Consider the following 26,283-nt stretch of genomic DNA (forward strand, 5'->3'; position numbering starts at 1 on the left):
TAATAATTATGAACTAACCTTTCAAGGAAGAGAGCGGTTCATTATACCAGATACTGTAGATCGATGTTTCAAGGTTTTTCAGATTTTGGCATAATTAGGTCTCATCACTTGATGACTGATCTCTTCGAAGCTGAAATTCGTCCTGTATCATGCAAACAAAGAACAAAACAACGCTATAATTATATATTTGGTTTGCGGTAACACCATGTGTTTATCTACTTGTCAGGTAGAGTTTGTTCTTTGAGAACTGTTTGTTCTTAAAGAACTGTCTATAGTTAATAACATGTAATGAAACACAAGGAAGAGAAGTTTAGGATACCAACAAAACTGCCGTGGTATTTTCACAAGAATGGTTTCCATCCACATTTAGTAAACAGCTGCATTCCCACACGGACACCAAACCCGCAGAGGGCTGAGAAACTATTTACGTATGAATCGTTAATCACAATGAAATGTTTAAGTTTTAGATTGTTACTCCAAAAGCAATCCTTTTAAAAAACTGTTTGAGTATTTTCACAAGAAAGTTGGGAGTTGCTACGCCAAGTCCTTCTGGAATTAACCCTGAGACAACATTTTGTTTTGGCCATTATGATCGTTACATTTGACCAAGGAGGTCCTAAAACAATAGGTTTGTGGGGGAACCAAACCCAAGACCAGTTCACAAAACACAACCAAGTTTGGAGTTGAAATGCCAAGTCCTTCTCGAGTAATTGCTCAGACAACATTTCTTTTGTTTTAATTGACCTATATTTTTGACTCCGAAAAACAATAATAGGCTTTGAACTGGGGAATCTATATAGACTGGTTTGGAGTGGATATGACGTCTTAAGTTATGACTCGGACAAAGATTTCCCACATACGCAGCCACACCCACAGGACGAGGGAAACACTAAGTATGCACCGGCGGCGGGACAAAACAATTGAGTTAAAAATCAAATAAAAAATAGGAAAGAGTCCGGTGCAATAATGTTCAACATTGTAGTTTAACCAAACAAGATATTTCATCCATGGAAGCCCAGGTCAAAATTCCAGTTGAACCTAGTTAACTGGGGTCAACTGGTTCAACTGGATAGTGATCAAACTCGTCCATTTTCCATATTAACCAACTGGTTTGGACTAGGTTTAACTGTGTTCAACTAGGTTGATATTATAAACCAGTTGGTCTCTCCATTTTCCATATTAAACCAACTGGTTTTAACTGTGTTTAACTAGTTTATCAACTGGTTTCAACTAGTTCCGGTTAAACCCGGGGAGGGTCTAAAACTGTTTCAACAATGTGCACCCCGGCACAATTGCCGGTAGTGCTGTGCAAAAATATTGAAAAACTATTTTTATTAAGAAAAATCCCTAACTGAAGCAGGATAATTCTGCAAATAATTACTTTATATGCAAACGTTCATCGGTAGATATTGCCCGTCAAGTGTCAAATTGGATAACTTTTCGCACCTCGCCACCACTTGTTCACTAATTTTTACAAAAAGGGATATCTCTTTGAGGTAAGTTAGATACTACATTATTTCATATCGAATGAAAAAGTGGTGGCGCCATACGGAAACTTTTCCGTCAAATTACTTGTTTTAATTATTGTGAGGTTGAATCCTTGCCAGTTTATGAACATTTCATGTCGAAGGTTGCCACCCATCCCATGCCATGCAATGACATTTTTTTTGTGGAGTAGTCATTTCGGTCGCAGCCTTATAGCAAAATAAATACCCCTTAGTTTCTTCAGATTTCTTTGTGTGAATATCCTCAAAAACACGACCACCATAATAACAACCAATCTATCAACTCACCATCGCCATTTAGAGGTATAGTTTGTCACCGGAACTGCAGTGAAAACTCGACTTCGCTGGAGAGTAAGGAACAGAGACGTTTTGACGTCGTCCATTTTGTCTTTAAAATGCCCGCAAATAAAAGCGCTGCTCTGCTCTCGTATCATGTGATCTAGTCTGGTCCCCTGACCAAAGATTCCTTGACGTCTCTTGTTATCGGAGATTTTTGGGTCTGGGAACCAGACTACATGTGATCACGGTACGCCACCTCGCGTTCAGAAACACTAAATTTGCATATAAAACAAACACTTTTTTGTAGGTTTTAGATAGACCTTCCGAGTTTGGCGTGTTTTTTATTGATTTATTTAATTTACAACAAAAATAGCAAGAAAAAACATGATATCATATTGAAGTAGCTCCACATGACCCAAAACTGTTCCTCTGTTTTATCCGTTGCAAGCTCTGGAAGGTTATGCTAATGTTCGCTAGAAAGACCCAAAGTGCAGTGCGCCCTCTATAAAGCTATGTGTCTGATCTTGTATGCAATTAATCTTGAATTATCGTGACATTTTGATGACTTAAAAACATTTCAAAATACTGTTTATGATTCTACAACTAAATACGTAAAGGGTTAACCGGTGAGTTTAATTGAGCATCGAATTCAGAAAAAAATTAACATTGCTTGCATCCTTGTGTATTTAGGTAGGCGTATAGTTAGGGCAAACCGCCTTAGTTTTATTAGTAATTCAGTTTGGTTGTCAAGGCCAAAGTATAATTCTTGTTTCTTATTTGTTGCCATGCCAATGGATTAAACAGCGTCTTCTCTAGTTTAATTAGCAGTGACGTCACTACTTGGGAACAAGGCCTTGACACACGATTAAATTGTCCTCCCAGATACTTGCAACCAACTGACTCATCTCCATTGTGAATCAATAGTCAGTGTTAAGGTTGATGGTGTGCTTAATTATAAGTAGGTCACTTTAAACTCACAATGCCAAGGTTCGTTTTGCCTTATCAATTGCTGGCATGCCTTTTTCTAATTGGCATTATCACGGCACGGTTTGAAGTAACCGCCCCATTCGCAAATTCAGTTATCGACAATTAACGGTCAATAGTTAAGCTTTAATAAAGCTTCGGACACTGCAAAGACATCACCAGTGGAAAATTAATAACGGCTAATTTTTATTGCTTTATTTTCGTATTAATTTTTTTTTCTAGGCCTATATAAACCCTTGAACACCCCATCGTCCTCATTATCGAAAACTGACGTGAAACCTTGTCAATCTACTATGGCGTGGAAAAATCCCTCGCTTTCTAAGATTTTATTTGTACTTATTGTAAGTACCTCCAACAAGGTAAATGGAAGATGTCAAAAGGAAGGGGCGTGCCCAGCTGATTGGAGCAAATGGGGAAACAACTGCTATCATTTTGTTGAAAACGGGCTATATTGGGCTCAGGCGCAACAGCACTGCGTGGATATTGGAGGTGTACTGACTGCTCCTCATTCCCGCGAAGAAGAGGACTACCTCTTGGCTTGGACTAATGCTGGTCAACTATGGATCAACTGCAATGATATCAGTTCCGAAGGTATGTCCTTAGATAGGCTGTACGTTTTGTTTTGGGTTTATTATTTGTTATGCAAAAGACTGTGGAAGTCCCGTGCATATTTCGAACAAGGACCTGTTAAAGTGCCTAGGTTTGTTTTCTTCAAAGCAATGCACGTAGGAACAAAGTAGTAACAAAAATGTCGAATACGCGACTTTTATCAGTTAAACATGGGTGGTCACTTATTGTTTGACCCCCGTGCACAAGCAGACGCACCTCCGCACAATGCTCGTCAGCCGTTTCCACCACTTTTGGAACCTATGGTGGATAGAATGGGAGGCTTTGGAATGCTATGAGGTAGCAGTATATTTCTATTGTTTATGTATTTCCGAGCCTACGCACATTTTACCGAGAGCAGAAGATGTCTAGTAATCTGCTGCCACCTAGCGTCCTAATAATACTAATCAAAATCCTACATTAAAAAAATGTATTTCCCTTTGGGCTAGTGATCAAGAGAGATTTCGCAAGCGTCAGATACAGATACGGATATGATAACCGTATCCGTTCACGCCAGCCGCGTGTTGGATTTTGTTTTGCAAAATACGTGTCACTTGAGTGCGCTCGCATTCATATTTTTTTTTTTCGATGAGCATGACCGGTGGAGACCCCGTTTGTTTCACTGCATTTTCTCGTCGTTTTGCTTGCAAATGAATAACAATTTTCTATCTCTATCAAGCAAAATACCAGTGAAAGCAATTCCGTGGGAAATGTACTTAATCAGGGACAAAAAGACAACTATAAGTCTGCAAAACAGTGTCCGTTTTTCTACGAAGTGTTATGAGCTCCTGTACTGATGCTAAAGTGAAAGTACAATAGTCGTGGATACGCGTCACGTGAATACACGAAGTGTCGACGTATCACGACACGCGTCACGTGAATACACAAAGTGTCGACGTATCACGACACGCGTCACGTGAATACACAAAGTGTCGACGTATCACGACACGCGTCACGTGAATACACAAAGTGTCGACGTATCGGTATCTGTAGACTAATTTGCCGAGTCACAAAGAAAAAAGACCCGGATTCCAGGTTGCAAGGGCATGCTCATTTACCAAACCTAAACAGAACCCGAGTTAAAAATCACGTTGACAAATCCAAGTTTGTAATTTTTTGAATTTATATTTAATTTTTAAATTTTGTTTAGACTTCATTTGTTACTTTTGACAATTTGAAAAAACACAAAATAATATTTACAAACAAAACTCTCTAGTAAGGGTGATGAACGCAATGAGACACAAAACCAAGCAGAATTTCATGTTGATTTCTAACGTAGGAACTTGGGAATGCAAGGAGGGGACAACCACTGTTGACTACAGGAGGTGGAGTTCACCGCCAGATAACAATGGCGGTGGAGATGGAGAAGACTGCGCAGGCATGCTCTCGCAGGGATGGAATGATATCTCATGCACTAGGTGGCAAGAGAAATTTGTGTGCAAGCAACCAATCCCCATTGTCTGGGTTTAAACCCAATGTGAACACCAAAGAGAAATGTGGCAAAAATGTGAAGAAGAAAAAAATGAATGAGGTGTGTATCATAAGGTTATTTTGAAGGGGAAAAACGGTTAATGGTCAGACATTTCCCTTGCAGAGTCTCTCTCTGAGGCTAAAAGGCCTTTAGGTTATTTTGTTACATCTTTTGAAAAGGTTAAGGATGGAGGTCGTCCAGAAAAGGGGAAAGGAATGTAAAAAAATTACTTTCAAAGTTATGTGTATAGTTACTCAAGATGCTAACGATTGACACACCATCATAATTTAAGAAGTGTGGTTGCCATTGATTCCGTTGATACAAACAAATGCTTGCCAGACGGTGTAGCCTCCAAGTTGGCCCGTGTGACAATGCCCTTGCACCCCAAGATACAACATACACTGATAAGTTATTCGTGATTTTTGTGTTAACCTATAGCTGCCTTACATAACATTTTTGTTGTAAGAAGATGTATATGGACATGTGCCACCGATACTTAAAAATGTGGAAATCGTTAAACATTTGCTTGTTGATACGGATGTTTTGTTTAAATATTTCACAAATGAGCATCACTGAGATTTTTTGTAGGCTATTGTGCGTTAAAATTCATCACCATTTTAATCGAGCTTATACTTTGTTTAGAATTATTTACATTTATTTGATGTTAAACCATATTGATGTATTTGAAAGTGAACAGTCTAATTTCAACGGTAGTAACATTAAATTTGAGTTCATTCTAGACACTTTACATCCTATAACAAACTCTAAATATTTAACATCGGATCGTTTTAAAAACACCATGTGGACACGGTTTTATATAGTAATAGAATACGAGTTCATTTCACACAAAGTTACATGTTATCAATAAATCAAAATATTACATTAATTTTCGATAGAGAATGTGGTTCTAGGAATACACCTAAGTATTAATAGCATACGTAATTAATATTATTAGCATAAGGTAAATTACATTTCACTATCATTCAGAATTTATAATATTATTATTATAATTATTATAATTTATGTTTTTGACCAAGATTTGACGTTAAGTTAACTAAAAGTAGCTACGTACGACTCGACAATTTTGCCCGAGCACACAACTTTTTTTGTACACCATTATTCAACCCACAAACACGATTGGTTGTAATTACATACTTAAAGGAACACGTTGCCTTGGATCGGTCGAGTTGGTATTTGAAAAGCGTTTGTAACCGTTTGCTATAAAATGCATATGGTTCGAAAGATGATTTAAAAGTAGAATACAATGATCCACACAAATTTGCCTCGAAATTGCGTGGTGTTCCTTTTACTTTGCGAACTAACACGGTCGGCCATTTATGGGAGTCAAAAAGTTGACTCCCATAAATGGCAGACTGTGTTAGTTGACGAGGTAAAAGGAAAACTACGCAATTTCGAGTGATACTTGTGTGGATCATTATATTCTACTTTTAAAATATCTTTCTAATCATGTGCATTTTATAACAAACGGTTCCAAACGGCTCTGTATAGACCAACTCGTCATATCCAAGGCAACGTGTTCCTTTAAACCATGAACAACAAGAACAGTTTGAACCACCGATCACAAGAACACGGCTTTGTACTAATGATGATTGGAGTGGAACTAACGACATGCACTTAGACTTAATGCCGAGTCCCCTAGTAATGTAAAACATTAATTTCAATAGATATGTGCATACTTTAAAATACAATATTCTATAAATAAATTTTTAAAATGTCATGCTTCATGCCATTTACTTGGCGACATTTTGGGGCCGAATAATAAACAGAATCAATCCATTATCTATACGGGAAAGCTTTTTTCAGTGAGCGATTTTGTTCACATTGAAGTACTTAGGTCAATAAATTTAATGGATAGGCAGTTACTTTGCCTGTGGTTTCCAGCAGCACTTCTGGTTTGTGCCTGATCTAATTAAGTCCACTGCTTTGAAGCAATACATGGAGATAACAGGTGTAAGTTGCCAGACGAAAAGGATGTGTCTTTTTAGTTTGCCTCTCTCTTTAAGGGAGCATTCCCGTAATGTAAATGTAATGTATAAAAGAAAACTGCGAGACCTAAATAGAGATAGGCTTCTTTATAAATGTTTTGTGCATTGGCTGAATAAAACGAAATAACGATTATGTTATTATTATCTGGGGAAAACAATAATCTGATCAAACGTGTTTACCTTATGGTTGAGTCCTTAAACGTACATCTGTGAGGGCGCTATTTTGAAACTTAGTTCGTATGGCGACTTATGAGACGCTAGGGTGGCAGCAAACATACCAGGTAAATCAGTCGCTGTCGGTAATGTGCGCATGCATGCTCATACGCAAACAGTGGACCTTTACTTGTAAACTCTGCTGCTACCTAACATTCAAAATTCTCCCGTAAAGCATTACACAGCAAGTGGTTTATAACAATGGTGATCAGCGAATGTTTAAGGATTATGCAGTGTCAAGTGTTTAAAATGTATGAACTCAACTAAGGTCCCCAGACATGCCTGATTTTCATGGTGCAATTCTTAACGGAGTAATACCTTCCCTTCCAGCTGTTCCATTGGATTCCTAAGGCAAATGGCGCGTCTTTACCAAAGTAGTATCTGCCATTTAGATGTGAATATAAGCAATGGATAAACCACCAGGCGCCTTCATGATCAATAGGACAGTTACTTACTCCAGCAGAATCGTTGATCTGATCTTTTGTTGAAAATTTTGATCCACTGTGAAGCGACAATGAGTCTCCTGCTGTACTGCGTTCATCATAAAAGTCAACGTGGAGGGTAAACTTTTCACCTAAAACAGCAAACTGACCCCAGGTAGCCCAAACTGCATTATTTTCCCAGCCTCCAAGATCCACTCGCATTTCCCACTCTCCCGACTCAGTAAGTTCACGAAGAATGTCATTCCCCAACCAAAACTCAGCAGCAAGATTGCCGAAGCCGGTTTTGTAGTCTGCCCAGTCACGGTAAAAGTCAACAGAGCCATCTTGTCTTCTCTGAAACACGATCCAGCCTCCTCCATCGGTCTCCATTTCACAGTAGACCTGAATACCAGTCAGAACAGGATAAATGATGTAGATGCCACTGTCACGATGTCCAGCTTTGTACCACATCTGACAACTGCTGTAAGGTAAAGATCCATCATAGTAGGCACTTCCTTGAATCTGAATAAAGTCAGTAGGTTTATGATCTCTGGTGTTATTATTCAACTCACAAACCTGGCTGCGTGTGTGGTAGTTGAATGATGCACACTTTGAATCAACAGAGCAGTCTCGCCCGCATATCACAGGAGATGATGCACTCTTCCGCTGGTAGACAAAGTTTATCAAGGCTCGGTTTTGACTCAAGTAAAACATCGGCGTGAACGAATGGTGGCATTGGGTAGAGCTTACAAAAGCCCAAAGTACGGTCAGTGCGATGATCCATGTATCCATAGTGTATAAGGAAGTGAACGAGTAACGTTAAAAATTGGTTGACTGCTTGTCGCCTTAAAAAAATGAGACAACTCCCACGAGCTGTAGGCCTTACTGTAGCTTTCTTTATTATGTTGTTGTCAAAGACAATAAGCTCTTGATCCTCCTTGATGAATTTAAAAAAGACCTACTAGTGAATTATGCTGAAACGTTCGCTTTTGTTGGCGTGAGGCTGCATCGATACTGGTCTGTTGCAGTTCAACAACTCACTTCAATTATTTCCAACGAAATGAGCCACTTCACTGAGAGATCACCCACTAATAAGGCAATTACTGAAATGAGCTCCAGACTCCTTGATCAATTAGCCTTCATTTTGTAAAAAAACAAAAATTACTCAATTATTCTTATGAGTTTGTATTGTATTGTAACGTCGAATTTTTTAAACTTTCATTTATCTGCTGACAATGTCCATTTACAATAATAACGGATTACCTTACCAAACACAAGTGCAGCTTAATTGGATCTGCATGGTTGAATAATAAGAAGAAGCATGGACATACATATTTTGCGTATGAACTCCTTGTAAAGTCGGTAGGCCCATCAGGGCAATTTTTACGTGCAACTTGACGGATTACCATACCAAGCACAAAGTGCAGCTTAATTGGATCCGCATGGTTGAATAATAAGAAGAAGCACTGACCTACATATTTTGCGTATGAACTCCTTGTAAAGTCGGTAGGCCCATCAGGGCAATTTTTACAGGCATTCTTGATGGCAATTAACTGCACTGCATGCAAAATAAACACTGTGGTAGCACAACAGATATCTGTCTACACTCTACAGTAATTCTGTCCCCCAAAAAGTATGTGAAAGTTAACATCTGAATTTTTGTCTCCTTGTAAAATTGCCTGGAATTGGTTGTCTGCAAATTGCCGTGTGTTACATCCTTTGGCTACAGATGCCTTTTTGCATGAACTGCACATAGAAATGCGTCACACAGTCATTACTGACGGCTTCTATTTTGTAGTGAACTTGTAATACCACTAACAACATCATAACTAGTAACTAAAAAGATTTTGCATTTTACCTTTCGCGAAGGCCTTCGTCGTGGCTCGGAGAGCCACTCACATGCGTGGTGTCCCGTTCCAGTCACTTGAGATCGCGGTTCTTCAAGCCACGAAGGCCTTGGCAAAAGGATACATCCTTATCACGAATTGAATCAATTTTAAATAGCAAATACAATACCACATTATTTACATTGCTGCCTGGTGATCAAACAGTCTGGTTCACGCGACTTCCTTTATAGCCATGCTGCATTTCTTCAGGGAGTAATAGTTACTTTTCCAGGGGTTCCATTGTAACCCTTGAGCATATGGAACTCTTGCTTGGTGGTAGTATTTACCGTTCAGATGCGAGTAGAAACAAGAGCGGAACCACCATGCTCCTTCATGACGAACTGCACAGTTTGCTCCACTTTCCTCGATCCTATCGTTATCGTTGTCTCTGGTAGTGAATTGCTGTCCATTTTGATGTTCAAAGGAGTTGCCTGCGGTACTGTCAGCGTTGTATGAACTGACATTCAGCGTGTATTTGTCACCTGATACAGCAAACACTTCATAAACAGCCCAAGCTTGTTCACCCTCCCAACCTTCGATTTGTACTTTTAGTTGCCATTGTCCTGACGTTGTGAGTGAACGTAGAGCATCAAGCCCCAACCAAAACTCAGCAGTAAGATTGCCGAATCCGGTTTTGTAGTCTGCCCAGTCACGATAAAAGTCAACAGAGCCATCTTGTCTTCTCTGAAACACGATCCAGCCTCCTCCATCGGTCTCCATATCACAGTAGACCTGTATGCCATTCAGATCAGGATAAATGATGTAGATGCCACTGTCACGATGTCCAGCTTTGTACCACATCTGACAACTGCTGTAACGTAAAGTTCCATCATAGTAGGCACTTCCTTGAATCTGAATAAAGTCAGTTGGGCTGTGATCTCCGGTGACATTGTTCAACTCACAAACCTGGCTGCTTGTGTGATAATTAAAGGATGCACAATTTGAATCAAACGAGCAGTCTCGCCCGCATATGACAGAAGAAGATGCTGTTTTCAACTGATAAACGTGCTTCAGAAGTGCGTGGTTGTCAAACAAGTATAAATTAGTTCGAGCGGTGATTTTTTTATCACAACATTCGACCCATACGTGTTGTGTCAAGAAAGCTAGAAAGAGAAGCATGATCGCTGTGATGACTGTCATTTTGAAAACAGTTTGAGTGTCTAAACACCTATTTCACTCTGCTTTTCGTTCAAGATTACAACTTCAGTTTACCGCCTGTAAATGGCCTTTGAAAACTAGATACAACTTACCTACCGATCATTAGCTGTAAGTAACCATGGTGACGCGTCGTTAATTGTTAGTTAATTAATGCAACATGTACATGTATACCGATATCAAGGTTTGTTGACGGCATGCCGGCTTTACAATTAAAGGGAATTCGGGTTTTGGCTATACAAGATGTGTGATGAACTGAATATGGTTGGAAAATGTTTTTATAGTTGTAGCACATAATCCACACAAATATACATCAAAATTGTTTGCTTTTACTTCTCGTTAACGAGAAGATAATCCCATAGGGACAAAAATTGTTATAATAAGCCTTGGCATTTTTTAAATCCACGATTCTGGTACTGCAAGCATCTTGAAACTAATTTTATAGTCCACCCGGGCGGTAAAGTGACTAGAGGGTTTAGGAATTCAAGACGTTCATAGCGGTCTTTGGAGGTTGGAGGGGCAAATATTAATTCTCAGTCTCAAAATTTAAAGTTGTCAGTTTTTCCAGTCTTTACCGATCCTGGATCACTCTCATGCACCTTAAAGTGTCGTCCATATTCTCTCATTCAGGAGGAAAATCGATATTTTTAACCCAGAGGTTTTAAATTTTTCATAGACCATCAACTCATCTCAAATCCCCTTCCCTGTTCATCTCACCGCCGCCCGATTACACGCATCGTCGGTTTTCCTAATGGAGAGCTGACACAAAGAGACCGTGTGACAATATTATTATTTATGAGTATTCTGTTTATATCAAGCTTCAGCTGAAAAGCACTTGGACACCTTTGGTATTGTCAAAGACCAGTGTTCTCACTTGGTGTATCTCAAACTATGCATAAAACAAAAACCCTGTACAAATTTTAACCTTGGTTGGCAAAATTGCGAGAGGAGAATCGTGAAGGAAAAAACACCATTGTCGCACAAGTTGTGTGCTTTCAGATGCCCTGAAATCGAAACCTCAGCTCAGGTATCTTATAAATTAAAAACAAAAATTAGTGAGAAATTACGTCTTGCTAAAAAACTACGTTACTTCAGAGGAAGCCATTTCTCACAATATTGTACACTTCAAGCAGCTCTCCATTGCTCGTTCGTTACGAAGTGAAACAAATATTTCAAGTATATACCAGAAGTGTCCATCGTTAGTTTTCCATTAGTGACAGTACTTTTCGTAAAAACTCATACCAACTAAAATGTCTCAAAATTAACGAGTGTCCACTAACAACTGAGACAGGCAAACGGTCAGAGTACATTAATTACTATATTGTCTTATAAGTATCTACGTGCATCTGCTCTCATCAGAAAGATGGTCGATCAATATTTTGTTTAAAGGTTTTTTGAAGAACCTAACCTCACGTCATAAAACCCAACTCAGCTATACAACTCGTACATATCTGATTGCAATTCCCTTCTTCGGGTTTCAAAGATAGCTTACAAAGCAGCAATCAGTGACCATGACAACCATATCATCAGTATTTTGTGCCTGCGTCATTTCAGGCTCTATGGGTGTGTGCTCTTAATTAGCTTTACTTTATTCACCCAGTTGATTCTTCTTTTTCAACGAATTGAGCAAATGTAAAGAGATAAACATACATAAGGAGTTCAAAATTCTCCAACCCATCAGACCATACAGCTTATTAACATGCACCAGCAAGAATCTCAGGTTTGACAAAACTATATGGGGCAATTAAAGACAGTGGACACTATTGGTAATTGTCAGACCAGTCTTCTCACTTGGTGTATCTAAATATATGCATAATATAACAAACTTGTGGAAATTTGAGCTCAATTGGTCGCCGAAGTTGCGAGATACGAGTGGGAAAAACCCACCATGCACACGAAGATGCTTGATTTCAAGACCTCACATTCTAAACTTGAGGTCTCGAACTCAAATTCGTGAAAAATTACTTCTTTCTCGAAAACTACTTCACTTCAGAGGGAGCCGTTTCTCACAATGTTTTATACTGTCAACCTCTCCCCATTACTCGTTACCAAGTGAGGTTTTATGTTGATAATTATTTTGAGTAATCACCAATAGTGTCCACTGCCTTTAAGCCAACCAGGATCCTACATTGCGCACTTGTACGCTCCCATTATTTTCACCTATTGACTGCTCATGTATCATACAAAGAATACAAAACAAACAGTTCTCATAACTATTTTTTTACTATAAACTGTTTTTTTTATTAAGACAGAGAGGATATGTACTTACAGAGTAGTGCCATCTTCAAGATTTTCCCTGCTCCAATTTCACTACAGCTACGTTCCAAAATCACCCCTTCACATCAATTTGCAACACTGATGACCTGCATGTGTTAAAAGTCTGTAAAATGAAGCAGGCATCCGGATTTTATGAAACTTACTCGACTCCGCTAGATCATCATTTCATCTATTCAGGTTTGTCCCATCAAACAGTTGCCTGATCTTAGCCACAATGCATTTAAATAAATAGTATTTAAAAAAAAATAAGAGTGGAGCACCAAAATATTTTGCACACAGAAAACTACCGTAAACTTACTCTTCATATAAAGTTTTGTCTCTACTCTCTATCATGACTGTCTCCATTTTTATAACATGATCCCTAGTCAGTTCATCTTTGCAAACAGCTTGGCTGTAAATGAGTTGGCCTCATCTCTTTTCCTGTCGGCAAGTATTTCAATCATCCTGCATATTCAAGAGGTGACTGTTTTGCCCTGGATTACACTTTCAATTTACATGCAGTTCGTTCATCGCGTCCTGTCACAATATGTTGCACTCCATCAATGATTTAGCAGTCTTGATTTACCCTTCTTTCTTCACTCCATCAACAGCCAAGTCTTCCTAGACCAGTCCTGATTCGATTGACAGTGCTGTTAAGGAACACCATCTATACCCAGGCCGATGCTAGAGGTCTTTGATTGGTGTGGGACAACTCCAATAATTAACTCATAGCCATGTAGAGTTTGAGCTAGAGTGCAGCATTTGGGACATCATCTGGTGACAACCCATCTTGAAGGTTAAGATATAGTATTTATACCACCTCTAACAGATTGGGTTAAAGTCCTGCAAGTTCCATCAATTCACCTTAAAAATTCTAGTCCTGCCTCTCTTAAGAGGAGGTTCACCACTTGGAACGTCATCCTCAAAAGACCGTTTGTCCAAGCTGGCTGTACTGAATATTTTGGCTGCCGTGCCATCTGATAAAATCAATTTCAATCTCTTGTGCTTGTCAAACTCTTGTGGAGTATTTGCAGAATCGCATGTATTGCCAGTCGATGACAAACCACTGGCTGAAAGTTCGTACGACACCTTGTCATCATTGGAGAGCATCTGGACATCATTCTGAAGCTCAGAGAGCGAGTCTTTGGTCTGGATGTTCCCCTCTACTTGGCTCTCAACCAAGTCATTCTCTGATGTGATAGTCATGACAACTGTCTGCTCCATGTTTTCCAGGGTGCTAACAGAGTCTGTAGGCATCATCATAATACCTTGAATGTTTTGAGATTGGATACTGCCAAGATCTGCTGGTACCAGATCCCCATCTGCCGTTGAGACTGACTCTTCCTCACTTGACACTGTCTTGGAAAGCTCACCCACTTCAGCATAGAGTCTCAGCTGTGCCAGATGATGGTGAAGTAGTTGTGTGTGCTCCTCTGATAGATGCTGCACCAGCTCCTGCAGCATGGACTGCTGAACTGTGCCATTTGTTAGACGCTTCAGACTGGAAGAGTGCATAGCAGTCAGCTGCTGTTTCAAGGCTGTGTTTGTGTTGGAGAAATATTTGACCTAGAGCACAGATTGGACAAAAAGAATGAAATTTATTACAGTGCTCTGATGTCATTTGGCATAAATCAACAAAACACAATCTGCTTATAATGTTTCTTTACGTAATTCTTATGAACTAAGGCTGCAAAGCATTCAGAAGAATTATCTCTGAATATTCCAATATAATAGTGGGATATGAACTGTCATCAAAGTTTGGTCAAAACAAACATAGAACGAGCACTGTTCTCTATCACATGAAAACTATGTAAAATTTGTGCATCAAACAAGCTCTTTGAGAAACAAGTGCAATTACTTTAGCCCTCAATCTCTCTATAGTGTCCTTCATCTTCTGCTCTGTCTTATTCCACTTTCTCCTCTCCTCTTGAAGTTGTTTCTGAAGTCGTTCCTTTTCCTGCAAGAGTGTGAGATTGATGGCGCCACTGTGCTCTGAGAAGCAGGCAGCTGTACCTATATCTTCTTTCTCAGACCCTTCGGGGATCTCAATCAGCACTATTGTTTCTGCAAGAGAAATACAATTTTATGGTGGACTTGTTAGCTTAATAGTCTCTGATTAAAGTTAGTTGATCAATGCTGAACCTTCCATGCTATCAAGTGCACTTACAACCCTAACAATTAGGCCTGGGCGAATAATTTGAATATCCGGTTAATGGCGAATAGGTTTTCCTATCCGTAACCGCGAATGCCTTTTTTTTCTTAACCGGATATCCGCATAGGGCGCGAATAGCTATTTATAAACCGGATAGTTCTGTAATTACAACCAAGTAACCGGATATTCTTTAATATCCGAATATCCGCGGATGTCGGGCGACAACTGACATGAATGTTTTGTCTGAATCCTAATGAAACTTCTATTAAGACAGCATAAAACAGCATAAATTAAGTATTTAACTATGCTCACCTCCGTGAAGAGTCAAAACAATGACATTTCTGACGTAATTTGTTCAAAGATTACAAAAGTTTTCCTTCACGTAGAGTCGTCCACGATCAAAAGAAAAAGCAAATCGCCATCTTTAAATTAGATCCGGTCATTTTTATGAATGAACCGAGTGACACTGTCTAAAACTAATATCAATCCGCCCAGAAGATCTCATTCACGAACGAACAGCGCCCTCTAGCGACAAAAAAAATTTTTTCTAAATATTTTTTTATTTTTATTTTTTTTATAGCGCCCTCTAGCGGCGAAAAAAACTATTCGAATATCCGGTTAATTTCGGATAGTTGGCCAGCGGTATCCGAATAACAAAATTTCACTATTCGCCCAGCACTACTAACAATAATATTTCCTTATTTTCTTCTTGTAACCTTTAGGGATGAGAGTCACTGCTGACAAACAAGTCTGAAACTGGGATCCAGACCTTATCAAGTACATTCAAAAGATAGCAATTACACCTTGAGCTAACCTATGAATAATAGATTTCCTTGAGCATTTTGTGGAACAGTATCCTCAGTGCTAAAAGTAGATCCAAGAGCATGATTTATCTAAATTTTGAGAAAAGTACAGCATTTTTAATATACATGTACCAGGTAGACTTTAATAAGTCTGAATTCAGCTAAATGTATGAACAATGTCTCATCCATGAACCTTGTAAGTTGTACAAGGACAGACGTTCATCTCCATGGCATGTTCATTAAACTTTACCAAAGTCATATACAAAGTTATATAGAATCTGAAACAGAGAATCACTGAAAGTTCTTCATTTGTTTACAATTTTTTAGTACATAGAGCCAAATTTCTTTCTGCTCATAAAGCAATCTGTCAGCTCTACTTTTTTCAACAAAAAGATCAGCACTCACCCTCTCCATTGTCAGTGCTCTGACTAGGAACATCACTTCCCACACACTCAATTTGTTGCCCACTGTTTTCCTCATAGCCTGGGGATGTGTCAACCCTATCTATTCTTCCCTCCATAGACTGTACAATGAGGTGCGACTCCAAGCTAGTGCTGTTTGCAACTTGGCTGGTGTAGGATGCCATCGTTTGGTTCACATCCTATGAGATGTAAATGATATTTTAAGGATAAGTCTTTATGTACTTTTTACCATGCTTATAAGAAGATATACAATGCAAACAGCTTGCATATGTGTTAGGGCTACAAAACTATTAAAGAACTGCAGTAACAAAATATTTTGCTACATAGGTGCACATTTCTCACAAATTACTTTGACAAATACATACATAAAAAGTAAAAACACACATTCTCAAATATGCATCCCTAGCCCTCTGTGGGAGACATCTTTTGTTCTTTCCATTGTTCCTCTACTTAAAATTTTCCCATAAACTTTGTATTTCTTTTTTTGTACGCAAAATTTCTTGTTAAACAGAAACGGTCTTTAGAATTTCCCTATGAAGTCCTTTTATTTTTCTGTCAACACAATGGTAAGTATCAGTACCTGAGCAACAACAATTTGTAGCGTGGTCTGTGGGTTGCGGAAGTGTTGTTTATAATGCTTCATAGCCTCATCTCGTCTATTGAACCCATTATGACAGTGGTAGCAATGCCAGTGGGCACCCTTGAAGTGTTTGAACTGATGGATGATTCCGTGGACATCACACATCCGACAGCACCGCAAGATTTTCAATCCTGTTTAAAGAAATTTATCAAAAAGACAATTAAAATTCAAAACTTGACACCTTAGTGGTTTTAAAGTTTGGTTCTTGCAATAGGTTTAAATGGTAATATTATAATCACCACTTGATTTGTCATTAAGTCCTTCAAGGCAAGTCTCTGAATTGATATCTCAAGTTTTGATCACTCAATAAACTTTTTATAATAAGTGAAATTTATTAATTTCTGCTATTCACAGACATTTATTTTCTGGAATGATGGTTCACTTTTGATACAATCCAAGGTTGCTAATACTTCACAGAGGCAAACTCCAAATCAAATCTGACTCTGAAGTTTAAAAAGTCCTAAATAATGTTAACAAAGGGCGCGTTGAAGACTCAAATGTCTCACTCAAATACATTTGACACACATCTAGTGAATCTAGTTTACTCACCAGCAAACTCGATTGCCTTATCAACATGCTTGACCCTGTAGTGAGCCTTGAGAATGAGCTGGTCATTAAACATGGTCTCCAACGTGCAGAACGGACAATGTAGATGAGGTCCCTTTATCGTATAGGAACATTCACTATCCATACAATGCAATGGGGTCCAGTCAACTTCAGTACCTTTCATACGCACCGACGGGTGTGCCTACATTAATAGCATGAAAAGTAAGTTTTTAGCAAACATATTCAGCATTAGGAATTTTTACAAAGTTACAATTTGTTTTGTTTTTAATTAGGCTTTCATCATTCATATTTATTTAAATTCAACTACCTGACTTTGCAAACAGTTAAAGCAAAGGTACCGGTAATTAGGCCTAAACAAAAGTAGGCAAACTATTTTAAAATTGTGTACCTAACGTACCATTTAATTTTGTAGCAACCAAGAACAGTTATTTTATTATTCAAAATTTATAGTATGAAATGAGGCATGCCTCAAAAGTGAACTTAATCACAGAGAACTTGGAAGCATTACCAGGGAAACCGCACACAAGGCCTGGGTGAGTGAGCTTGCAGTGCATGCACTGAACCAAAATCACATAAAGAGTGTGTTCTTAGCTCTTCAAAATGCTCTTTTATTATCATTGGTACAACTTTACAAAAGACCGCAACAGCATTACAGAGTCAGAGGTCTTATCATCAGCAGTGAAATATAAAATAAGGTTTGTATGAATACTTTTTAATAAATAGTTTGTACACTACAATACTTGTAGTTGTAACAGAGGGTATTTTTCATATAAAGTATTACAAGAAAACAACAGAGGGCTGCTTATTATAAATGAATCCCTTATGAATAACGTTATTATTCGACGGCGCGTCGGCTCATCAAGTGTCCGGAAACTGGACAAAACTACTTGAAATTGAACAAACCGATACACATTTTGGTACTTTTAACGCTTTAAGTAGAGCTTTGAAAAACTAAATATATACATACCACATGGATAGACATACTCCCAGAATATTTTACACAAGAGTCGCGGACAAGGCCATAAAATCTGGAATAAATGTGTGATTTTCGTGAAGTTCGTGAAGGTGACTGTGTACACGTCACTCATTTCTGTACCAAACGCATGACGTCATTGCTAGTCTTGTATGAACAGCCGTTAAAACCGAATGCACTCTCAATGGTGGAAACGCTTGCTGCGCTACACTGATGAAAATAGAAAGCGTGTGTTGGAGGAGAGGCTAGTGACAAAAACAAACAGGTCAAAGGTTATAAACTACAAGCATGGGAAGTAAACATGGGACATTTGGATCGGAGGCGTTTATAAATCTTTTCCAGTTTTTGACTTTGCCTCATCCCTCAACAAATCAAGGTTTGAATAGTTACTATTTGCATACGTTAGTTCGTCCGTACTGTCATGACTGTGCACATATTCCATTGATTGGTATTTGGACTCTTTTTCTAAATTTTTACTCAACCATCACGGTCAACCATTTTTTTGTCAATTAATCACTGACAAATCATGTCGTTTTTGTTGTAGGAAGTACACGTTATTCAATTACTAATTGAATAACCTGTTTATATGATTTCGGTTGGGAAAGGACTTGATGTCATATGGTGGAAGACTGTTAGACCCAGTGACTGGGGCGCTAGATTCCTTTTTTCGAAGTTTTGACATTCATTATCTAGATTTTCGAAAAAAGGAATCTAGCGCCCCAGTCACTGGGTCTACTACTACTAACTAGCGCCCCAGTCACTGGGTCTAGAAGACTGTAGTGTTTAGTTTGTAAAAATTGTGAAGAATAAAGGAGGTCTACAATTTACAAAGATAGCAGCCTCTCTTGATACTAGCTAGTAAAATTAAAAATAATATGCCTAGCTAGACCCAGTAACTGGGGCGCTGTACTCCTTTCTTCGAAATTTTGACATTCTCGGTCGTACTAGCTCGACCGAGAATGTCAAAATTTTGAAAAGGGAGTACAGCGCCCCAGTTAGTGGGTCTAATGCCTAGCTAAGTTAGTGTGTGTGGTTTGTAGGTTGTAGGCCTATATGCAGATTCGTGACTGTACGTGATTTAATTTACAAAATACTCAATCACATTTCGAGTCCATTCTTTTTTCTATTCCATTCTACAGATTTGATGGACAATTGTTGACCGAACAAACCCCAAGAAACTACCCCAAAAATGTTTGTGTTTGCCTTCCCCCGCAAGATAACCCAGGGCTTATTCTGCTATCGGCATCTATCATCCCCACTACCCAAGATCATTCAGCAAATTAGTGTTTGTCATGGTTCATCAGCAGCAAGTGTGAAGAGAAAGAAACTTGTGATATTAGGGACAGGATGGGCCAGCTACAGTGTCCTAAAAAGTGTCAATAAAAAACTTTATGACGTCATTGTCGTAAGTCCGCGTAATCATTTTTTGTTCACACCATTACTGGCCAGTACGACTGTTGGGACGCTGGAGTTCAGGTTAGTTTTCAAGGCAAGAACAAGAAGCCTAATATTTAGATTAGAAATCTTTAGTAATAAAAGAGACGTATAAAGATCCATAAGCTGACCCTTTTCCTACTCCAGGTAAAATTTTCAAAGAAGTTTACCACTGCTTTGAAATCATTCAAATCAATAGCTGCAATAATCGTAACCCTCCATCCTAATGACCTTCGAGAAAGGAGGATTGATATTATATCTGTTTGTTTGTTTAGATGATCTTCCAACCGAGGGAACTCGGCAAACTCCCACAAGGGAATAACACCAAGTTGGCAACAGCCAATCTCTCTCAAACAAACATTGGTTAAACGTCTATGATTATGAATTGCACAAATCAAGCAATTGTGATTCAGTAACTAGACGACAATATTTATTCTAGTCATTGTGAACTCCGCTGGGGGCTTGAAGGAAAGCATGCTGTTATACCTATCATTTAAACCACTGGATGGTTGATATTAATTGGTCAGAGAGTAAGAGGGTTAACTATGTACTGTGTAGTAGAAGCATTCGTTACATGATATCACAGGCAAGCATAATTTAACATTGAAACTCACATTGGGTGATATTGATTGGTCAGACTGATTTACACTTTGTCTTCTTTGCATTCACAGGAGCATCATTGAACCCATTCGAAACACAGGTTTTAGACAGACGGATCACTTCCATTTGAGTGAAGCAGTTGGGATCGATGTGGAGAAAAAGGTACTCAGCATTTAGTTTAAGTTCAATGTCCTATCCCTGACCCGCATACCTCCTTCCATACAAGCCTTCACTTTCCACTAAAATGAGGAATCAAAATTCAAGTTAGTTTTCAAACTGTCAAAATGCTCCGACCAACCATTTGTATTTGATTCCTCTTTGGATTTTTTCAATCATTTTACTGTCTGGCTTTCTATTAACAGCATGAAACCACGTTTTAAGGCCATGTTTGACTCTTGACAAGTTACAGGAATAAAAGTTTAGAATGAAGTTCCATGTTTAGCTGTCTGTCCTTAAGATTGATTTCACTGTTCTTCCCTTCTTGCCACAATGCTCATCAACCCTCCAGTTCTTCACACCCCATCGATCCAATACCATGTCAAAAGTGGGGGTTTTACTTCTTTCTATTATCACTTGTAGGAACTTTACTGTCGGAGTGTGCTGAAACCTGAATTGACGTACAACATTGAATATGACAAGTTGGTCATTGGAGTAGGAGCTGTCAGTAATACATTTGGCGTTCCAGGCGTCTCAGAATATGCTTTCTTCCTCAAGGTATTTGTTTTAAAGATTAAAAAAAGTTTTTTTTGTTATAAAACCAACTTGTTTTCTGAAGACAATCAGAGCATGCTGATCAAAACATTGAACTGTCATCATCTGGCTCTTTTCAGAACCAACATTACTCACAAGAGATCTGCACATGGTGCTACCGCAAACCTTGCCTAATAACAACTTGTTTAAGTGAGCGATATTACTTAAATTTGTGTATGTATTTGAAAATCTATAAGCCTATTCGGAGTTCCAGCTGTGCATGTCTGTAACTGCTGACATCGCAATTTGTTGCTCCCCCGTGACCTTTTGACAATACCAGCAGGTATTGTCAAAAGGTCACTAGAGAGCAACAAATTGCGTTGTCAGCAGTAACAGACATGCGCAGCTGGAACTCCGAATAGGCTTATTCAAATCCACTATCCAATTTTGTTTGATTTTGAACTTTTTAAAAGTTTGTGAAAGACTGTTTTGTGTTTTGTTTTGGTTAACAGGAGGTACAAGATGCCCGCGCTATACGAAACCGCATCCTCAATAACTTCGAGTTGGCACTGCATCCGAGCATCTCCAAAGAGGAGAGAAAACGACTTCTTCACATTATCATTGTAGGAGGTGGCCCAACAGGGGTGGAGTTTGGGGCTGAACTGTATGACTTTGTCAGGGAGGTGAGGTTTGGTAACGGTTTTTATCTTCATACCAGGGCCTATAAGTTATGTCTTTACCTAACCTAAGTTAAAATGCACAACCTTTAAAGGGAAATTACACCTTTGGTTTTTTGAGTTGTTTGATTGTTTTAATTCTAAACAAATATTGATTATATACGATAAAACTAACCTGTGCAAAATTTAATTTCAAAAGTTGGTAGCGTTTCTGGAATATCGCCAAAAACCGAAGTGGTTTTGCCCTCACAGGAAGAACAATCTGTTATGGAAATACACAATCTGAGAAGCGTTGCTGTCAGTAATGCATCTCGAATTCAATTTTTTGGGGATAACAACATTTATAATTTTCCAATAACCACAATACTCCAAAGTAAAATGATACTCAAAATGTTTTATACCAACAAAAGTTTTGATTGCTGTTAAATTTAAGAGTGATTATCAATTGTATATCTTCCCTTGAATCCTTCTTCCACCATAGGATGTCTCCCGTCTTTATAAGGAGGAGCAAAACTTAATCCGTGTCTCCCTCATTGAGGGGAGGCAAATCCTCTCCTCCTTTACTCCTAAGCAACAAGAGTACGCCACCTCTAAGATCAGCTCCCGATCACAGATGGAGTTGATCAAGGCTAACGTGACCGATGTTAGAGAGGATGGAGTCACCCTCAGCGATGGCAAGAAACTCCCTTGCGGATTAGTGGTATGGTCCACTGGACTTTCTCCCAGGTAGAATAAATAGCCTTGTACCAGTGGGCAAGTTCGAGCAGTGACCCTTTTGTCAACCACTTGTCATATGCCATGGTTACCTACGCATGCAATACATCCTGGGTACCAGACAAAATCGCCTATTGGTCGATTGACTTAACTTGACTAGTGATTTAGTTGAGACCTGGAGATCCGAGACCCAGTCTTTCAAAGACCAAGACTTTTGCAGGCTGAGACCAAGACTACAAAAACAGTTTTGAGATGAGACTAATACCAAGTCTCGAGACCTACAACGCTGTCTTGTACCATACATTGTTTATGAAAAGTCAACACCCCCTGTGATGAGAGCTCCCCTGTACTCAAGTGGGCTCTTCCACAATAAGACCTTCAGTCCAATGGTAGGGAAGTTATTCCATTGTGGACAGTTGGTGGGTTCCAATAGACATTTTCAGAGATTGACTGTGGGTACTAAGAGCATGGAGTAAGGCAAAACAAAAGTACCTTTCCTATTTGGGTACACGATTGTGCATTGGTTTTTTTTCTTTTTTCGACTTGGTGCCATAAATGACAAATTTAATATGTAAATAATATGCTAATGATAAATAAGTATTAAGCCAATGAACAGCCTGCTTCTTAATTGGGGGATGCAAAACACAGTACATGTATTTGCCTATCAGCAGATTGCATGATGGCCATTATGATAATGGCGGGTATATTTTTGCATTAACAGGTCATTTGTGAAGAACCTTCCCTTCTCCAGGAATAAGCAGGGTCAGTTAATGACCAACGGCCACCTGAACGTGCTAGATGATGACAGTAAAAGCATCTATGCCATCGGTGACTGTGCGGAAATTGTTGACAATAGTCTGCCATGCACAGCTCAGGTTTGTACACTGGCTATTTCTCTTTATGCAGATAAAACATTGACTGTAGTAGTGCGAGAGGTTGTCTCAGCCGAGGCCAACTGGCAGAGCCTCTGGATGCTTTCCTCAGCGGTTATAAAACAAACTAAATGGCTCAGAGAAAGTCTGTAAATATTCTTAACATAAACATGTAGCCTAGTCCATGTCTTTCAGGAGTTATGTCAAATTCAGCATTATTCTCTAAAGAAAGATGATAGAAGTCCTCAGAGATACTTTCTCGGGGCCAAAGGATACAACAACTTTATACCACTTTGGCTTTCTAATGATGACTAAGAATGTACATTTATTAGGCACTTTTAAAGCTGTTGTAGAAAAACGACTTGCACTACTACACCCATATTAACTGAAAATACTCCTAAAACATCAAACCTCAGGAATCTGCAGCACCAGCAGTCAAATGACTGCTTAGCATTCACATCAACAATCTCTAACACGCAGATACCAAATTACTCCTGGGTGATGAGAAGCAATTATGGTGTTTTTCCCAAGGATCGAACTGCAATAACCAGAAAGCCACACTGACGAATCCGCCATTCAAACACAAGTCAGATACACCAGCCTGCTCAGCCAAGAGCCTCGGCTTGCCACAAAGATTAAAAACATCAATGTACCTGATAATGACTACAACCTATAAGCATACAATGTACATGTAACCTGCATTAACTTCCCTTGTGTGCATAGGTTGCAGAGAGGCAAGGTAGATATCTCGCCAAGAGCCTCAGTACTGATGGGAAGGGGTCAGAGTTCAAGCATGAGAATATGGGCATGCTGGCCTATGTAGGTGGCTACAAGGGTCTGACTAATACACCAGTAGTTAAGGGGCAAGGTGAGATTTAAGATTAGCGATGAAGTACAGTAGTCAATGGTGTAATCTAGTACATATTTTGATTTCACCCTTAACTGATGTGTAAAAAGTATGCATCCTCAGTGCTTTCCAAGTCCTGCAAAAAAAACCATAAATACTCCGATGGGCTACCACAACCCTCACAATCTAGAGCAGATGTCGAAACTGATGAGAACACCAAATATGTCCAATCAGAAAACCAGTTCATTATAATTGGCAAACTGTTAATTTACGAAATTTTCAAAAAGGACATTTTGAAAAAGAGTAGAGATTTGTTCAATACTTGACTCATATAAGAAAGTCAACAACATAAATATTCAAATACAGGATATGAAAGTAGCTCACTGTTTCAAACTATATCTCCAACAGTTATTTGTAATGAGCTGTCTTTTTCAGATTTTAGGTTAACACAGAATAAGCATAAACTAAATCATGTTTTAACTAGCAATCCCGATTTATAAACAAATAACCATATTTTGTTTATTTTTTGTTTTTGAATACAGGGTTCAACTCTTGGTTGCTATGGCGATCAGCTTACCTCACACGATTGGGTAGCTGGAGATTACGTATGCAGGTTCCCATTGATTGGACAAAGACACTGCTCTTCGGTCGAGACATTTCAAGATTCTAAAAATATTATATAGAAATCATAGTTTTAATAGTTATGTTACTTGGTTCATCTCCAAAAGTAGACAAGTTTAACAGAACAGCATGTATTTTGTATGCAATATTTAAAACTCAGGTTTTCCGAACCAAAATTTAACAGTGAAGTTAAATTTCACTACTTTTGACGGGTACAGGATGTAAAACAAATGCACAATGAATAAAACAAAATCACAAGACCAAGTTTTTTGCATGTACAGGGTTGAAGATGACGATGTGTAAAGAATTAATTCTGGTGTCGATTCCTGGCGCTTGCAAGATTCTATGAACAATTAAGGGTAAACATTTTCCACCAGACACGGGCTGTACAAGCATAAGATTGGCAAGAAAGACCAATGGTGTGAAGTGATTGGCTGAAGTCAAAACAAGGCCAGCTTAATAGTTGGCTACATAACAAATGTCAAACAGTTCAAATTTTACTTGATAGTTAAGCAAAACTACTTGCACCACTGGCCAGAGTCCATTTATTTTACCTTTGGGCCTGTAACTCCACAAGTGAACAAGCCCAGCTGCAGTCTAGCATTTTTGGTCATGCACACTTTTTAAGATTTCTTGCTTGGGTATGGAACTTTCAGCTGATTTCCTGTTTTTCTGTAGTTAACAGTACCATGGGAAACTGAAAGAAAACTGAAAGAACACTACAAAGTTAAATGAGGGTGGCCATTTCCTTGTTTTTTGTTTGTTTACTCTGTGTGGTTTGTTTTAGCTTTTCGAAAGCTTTGAATGTATGCCTTATGTACATGTATACAAGTATTAAAGCTTTTCAATTCAAAGCTATTCCTCATTGTTCAGCGCACGGGAATAAATTAGTTCTCATGAAAAGTATTTCTGGTCAAGTGAATGTTTTGCTCTATGTGGTCCCATAGAAGCAATTAAGTAAAGGTTTTTTTGCAAACATTACAGTCCCAGCGTATCTGAGTGAATGAATGTATAGACTGGATATTAGCTGATCAATGCAATGTGTGTCAACTATGAATACAAATATATATATATTTATATTTTTGATATACCATTGTTATTGACTATATCAAATCTTTATAAATGCATTGTTTATTTTTGTAGTGTAGTGTTGAACAAGATTGAAACTGATCTTCAAGTTTAAACAGTGTACTCGTTTTCTCAAATCAGATTTATAAAATTACAAATTCTGTTCACATGTGACAGATTAAATAACTTCAATATTGCGTGATAACTTGCATTTTTTCCAGTTAAAAAACCCAGACATAGAACCTTTGAAAACACAGGAACATTTGACCAAGTACAAAGGTTACTTATTATTTGTTTGTTTAGATGATCTTCCTGTCAAGAGATCTCGGCAAACTTCCGGGGGGTTATAAACACCAAGCTGGCAACAGCCAATCTCTCTCATAACAACATTGGTTTTACGTCTGTGATTATTACACGTAC

General features: G+C 38.6%; 3 protein-coding genes and 2 pseudogenes across 7 annotated transcripts in view; 2 read left to right on the top strand and 3 right to left on the bottom strand.

Moving 5' to 3' along the window:
* The window catches only part of LOC139938764 (uncharacterized), a 34,530-nt gene extending 9,050 nt beyond the window's left edge, over positions 1-25,480 (bottom strand). Inside the window, exons 1-8 of one of the 5 annotated variants that reach the window (XR_011786197.1) lie at positions 25,350-25,480; positions 24,752-24,840; positions 17,350-17,548; positions 16,741-16,931; positions 16,144-16,339; positions 14,642-14,847; positions 12,797-14,349; positions 19-142 (exon numbers count right to left, since the gene is read on the bottom strand). Coding sequence is in view for 1 of the 5 variants with exons in the window: in XM_071934386.1 (XP_071790487.1) it covers positions 13,639-14,349; positions 14,642-14,847; positions 16,144-16,339; positions 16,741-16,931; positions 17,350-17,548; positions 18,335-18,349 (1,518 nt within the window). In the remaining 4 variants the exon portion in view is untranslated. Of the gene's footprint in view, positions 1-18; positions 143-11,023; positions 14,350-14,641; positions 14,848-16,143; positions 16,340-16,740; positions 16,932-17,349; positions 17,549-18,334; positions 18,543-24,751; positions 24,841-25,349 lie in introns of those variants that run through there. The other 4 variants (XR_011786196.1, XR_011786195.1, XR_011786194.1 and 1 more) reach the window with 4 other exon arrangements.
* On the top strand, positions 3,062-6,112 carry LOC139938725 (low affinity immunoglobulin epsilon Fc receptor-like). Its single transcript, XM_071934343.1, has 2 exons — positions 3,062-3,359; positions 4,654-6,112. Exons 1-2 carry the CDS (start codon positions 3,062-3,064, stop codon positions 4,842-4,844), a joined length of 489 nt encoding a protein of 162 aa, XP_071790444.1. The 3' UTR covers positions 4,845-6,112.
* LOC139938691 (microfibril-associated glycoprotein 4 pseudogene) lies at positions 6,304-8,564 on the bottom strand (annotated as a pseudogene).
* LOC139938766 (microfibril-associated glycoprotein 4 pseudogene) lies at positions 9,401-10,627 on the bottom strand (annotated as a pseudogene).
* Positions 18,584-26,055, top strand: LOC139938765 (uncharacterized). Its single transcript, XM_071934387.1, has 9 exons — positions 18,584-18,716; positions 19,480-19,816; positions 20,446-20,536; positions 20,954-21,088; positions 21,577-21,747; positions 22,223-22,467; positions 23,177-23,330; positions 24,051-24,195; positions 24,717-26,055. Exons 2-9 carry the CDS (start codon positions 19,530-19,532, stop codon positions 24,842-24,844), a joined length of 1,356 nt encoding a protein of 451 aa, XP_071790488.1. The 5' UTR covers positions 18,584-18,716; positions 19,480-19,529; the 3' UTR covers positions 24,845-26,055.
* The last annotated feature ends 228 nt before the right edge of the window (positions 26,056-26,283 follow it).

Source organism: Asterias amurensis, chromosome 6, assembly GCF_032118995.1.
Source record: "Asterias amurensis chromosome 6, ASM3211899v1".
Taxonomy (NCBI): domain Eukaryota; kingdom Metazoa; phylum Echinodermata; class Asteroidea; order Forcipulatida; family Asteriidae; genus Asterias; species Asterias amurensis.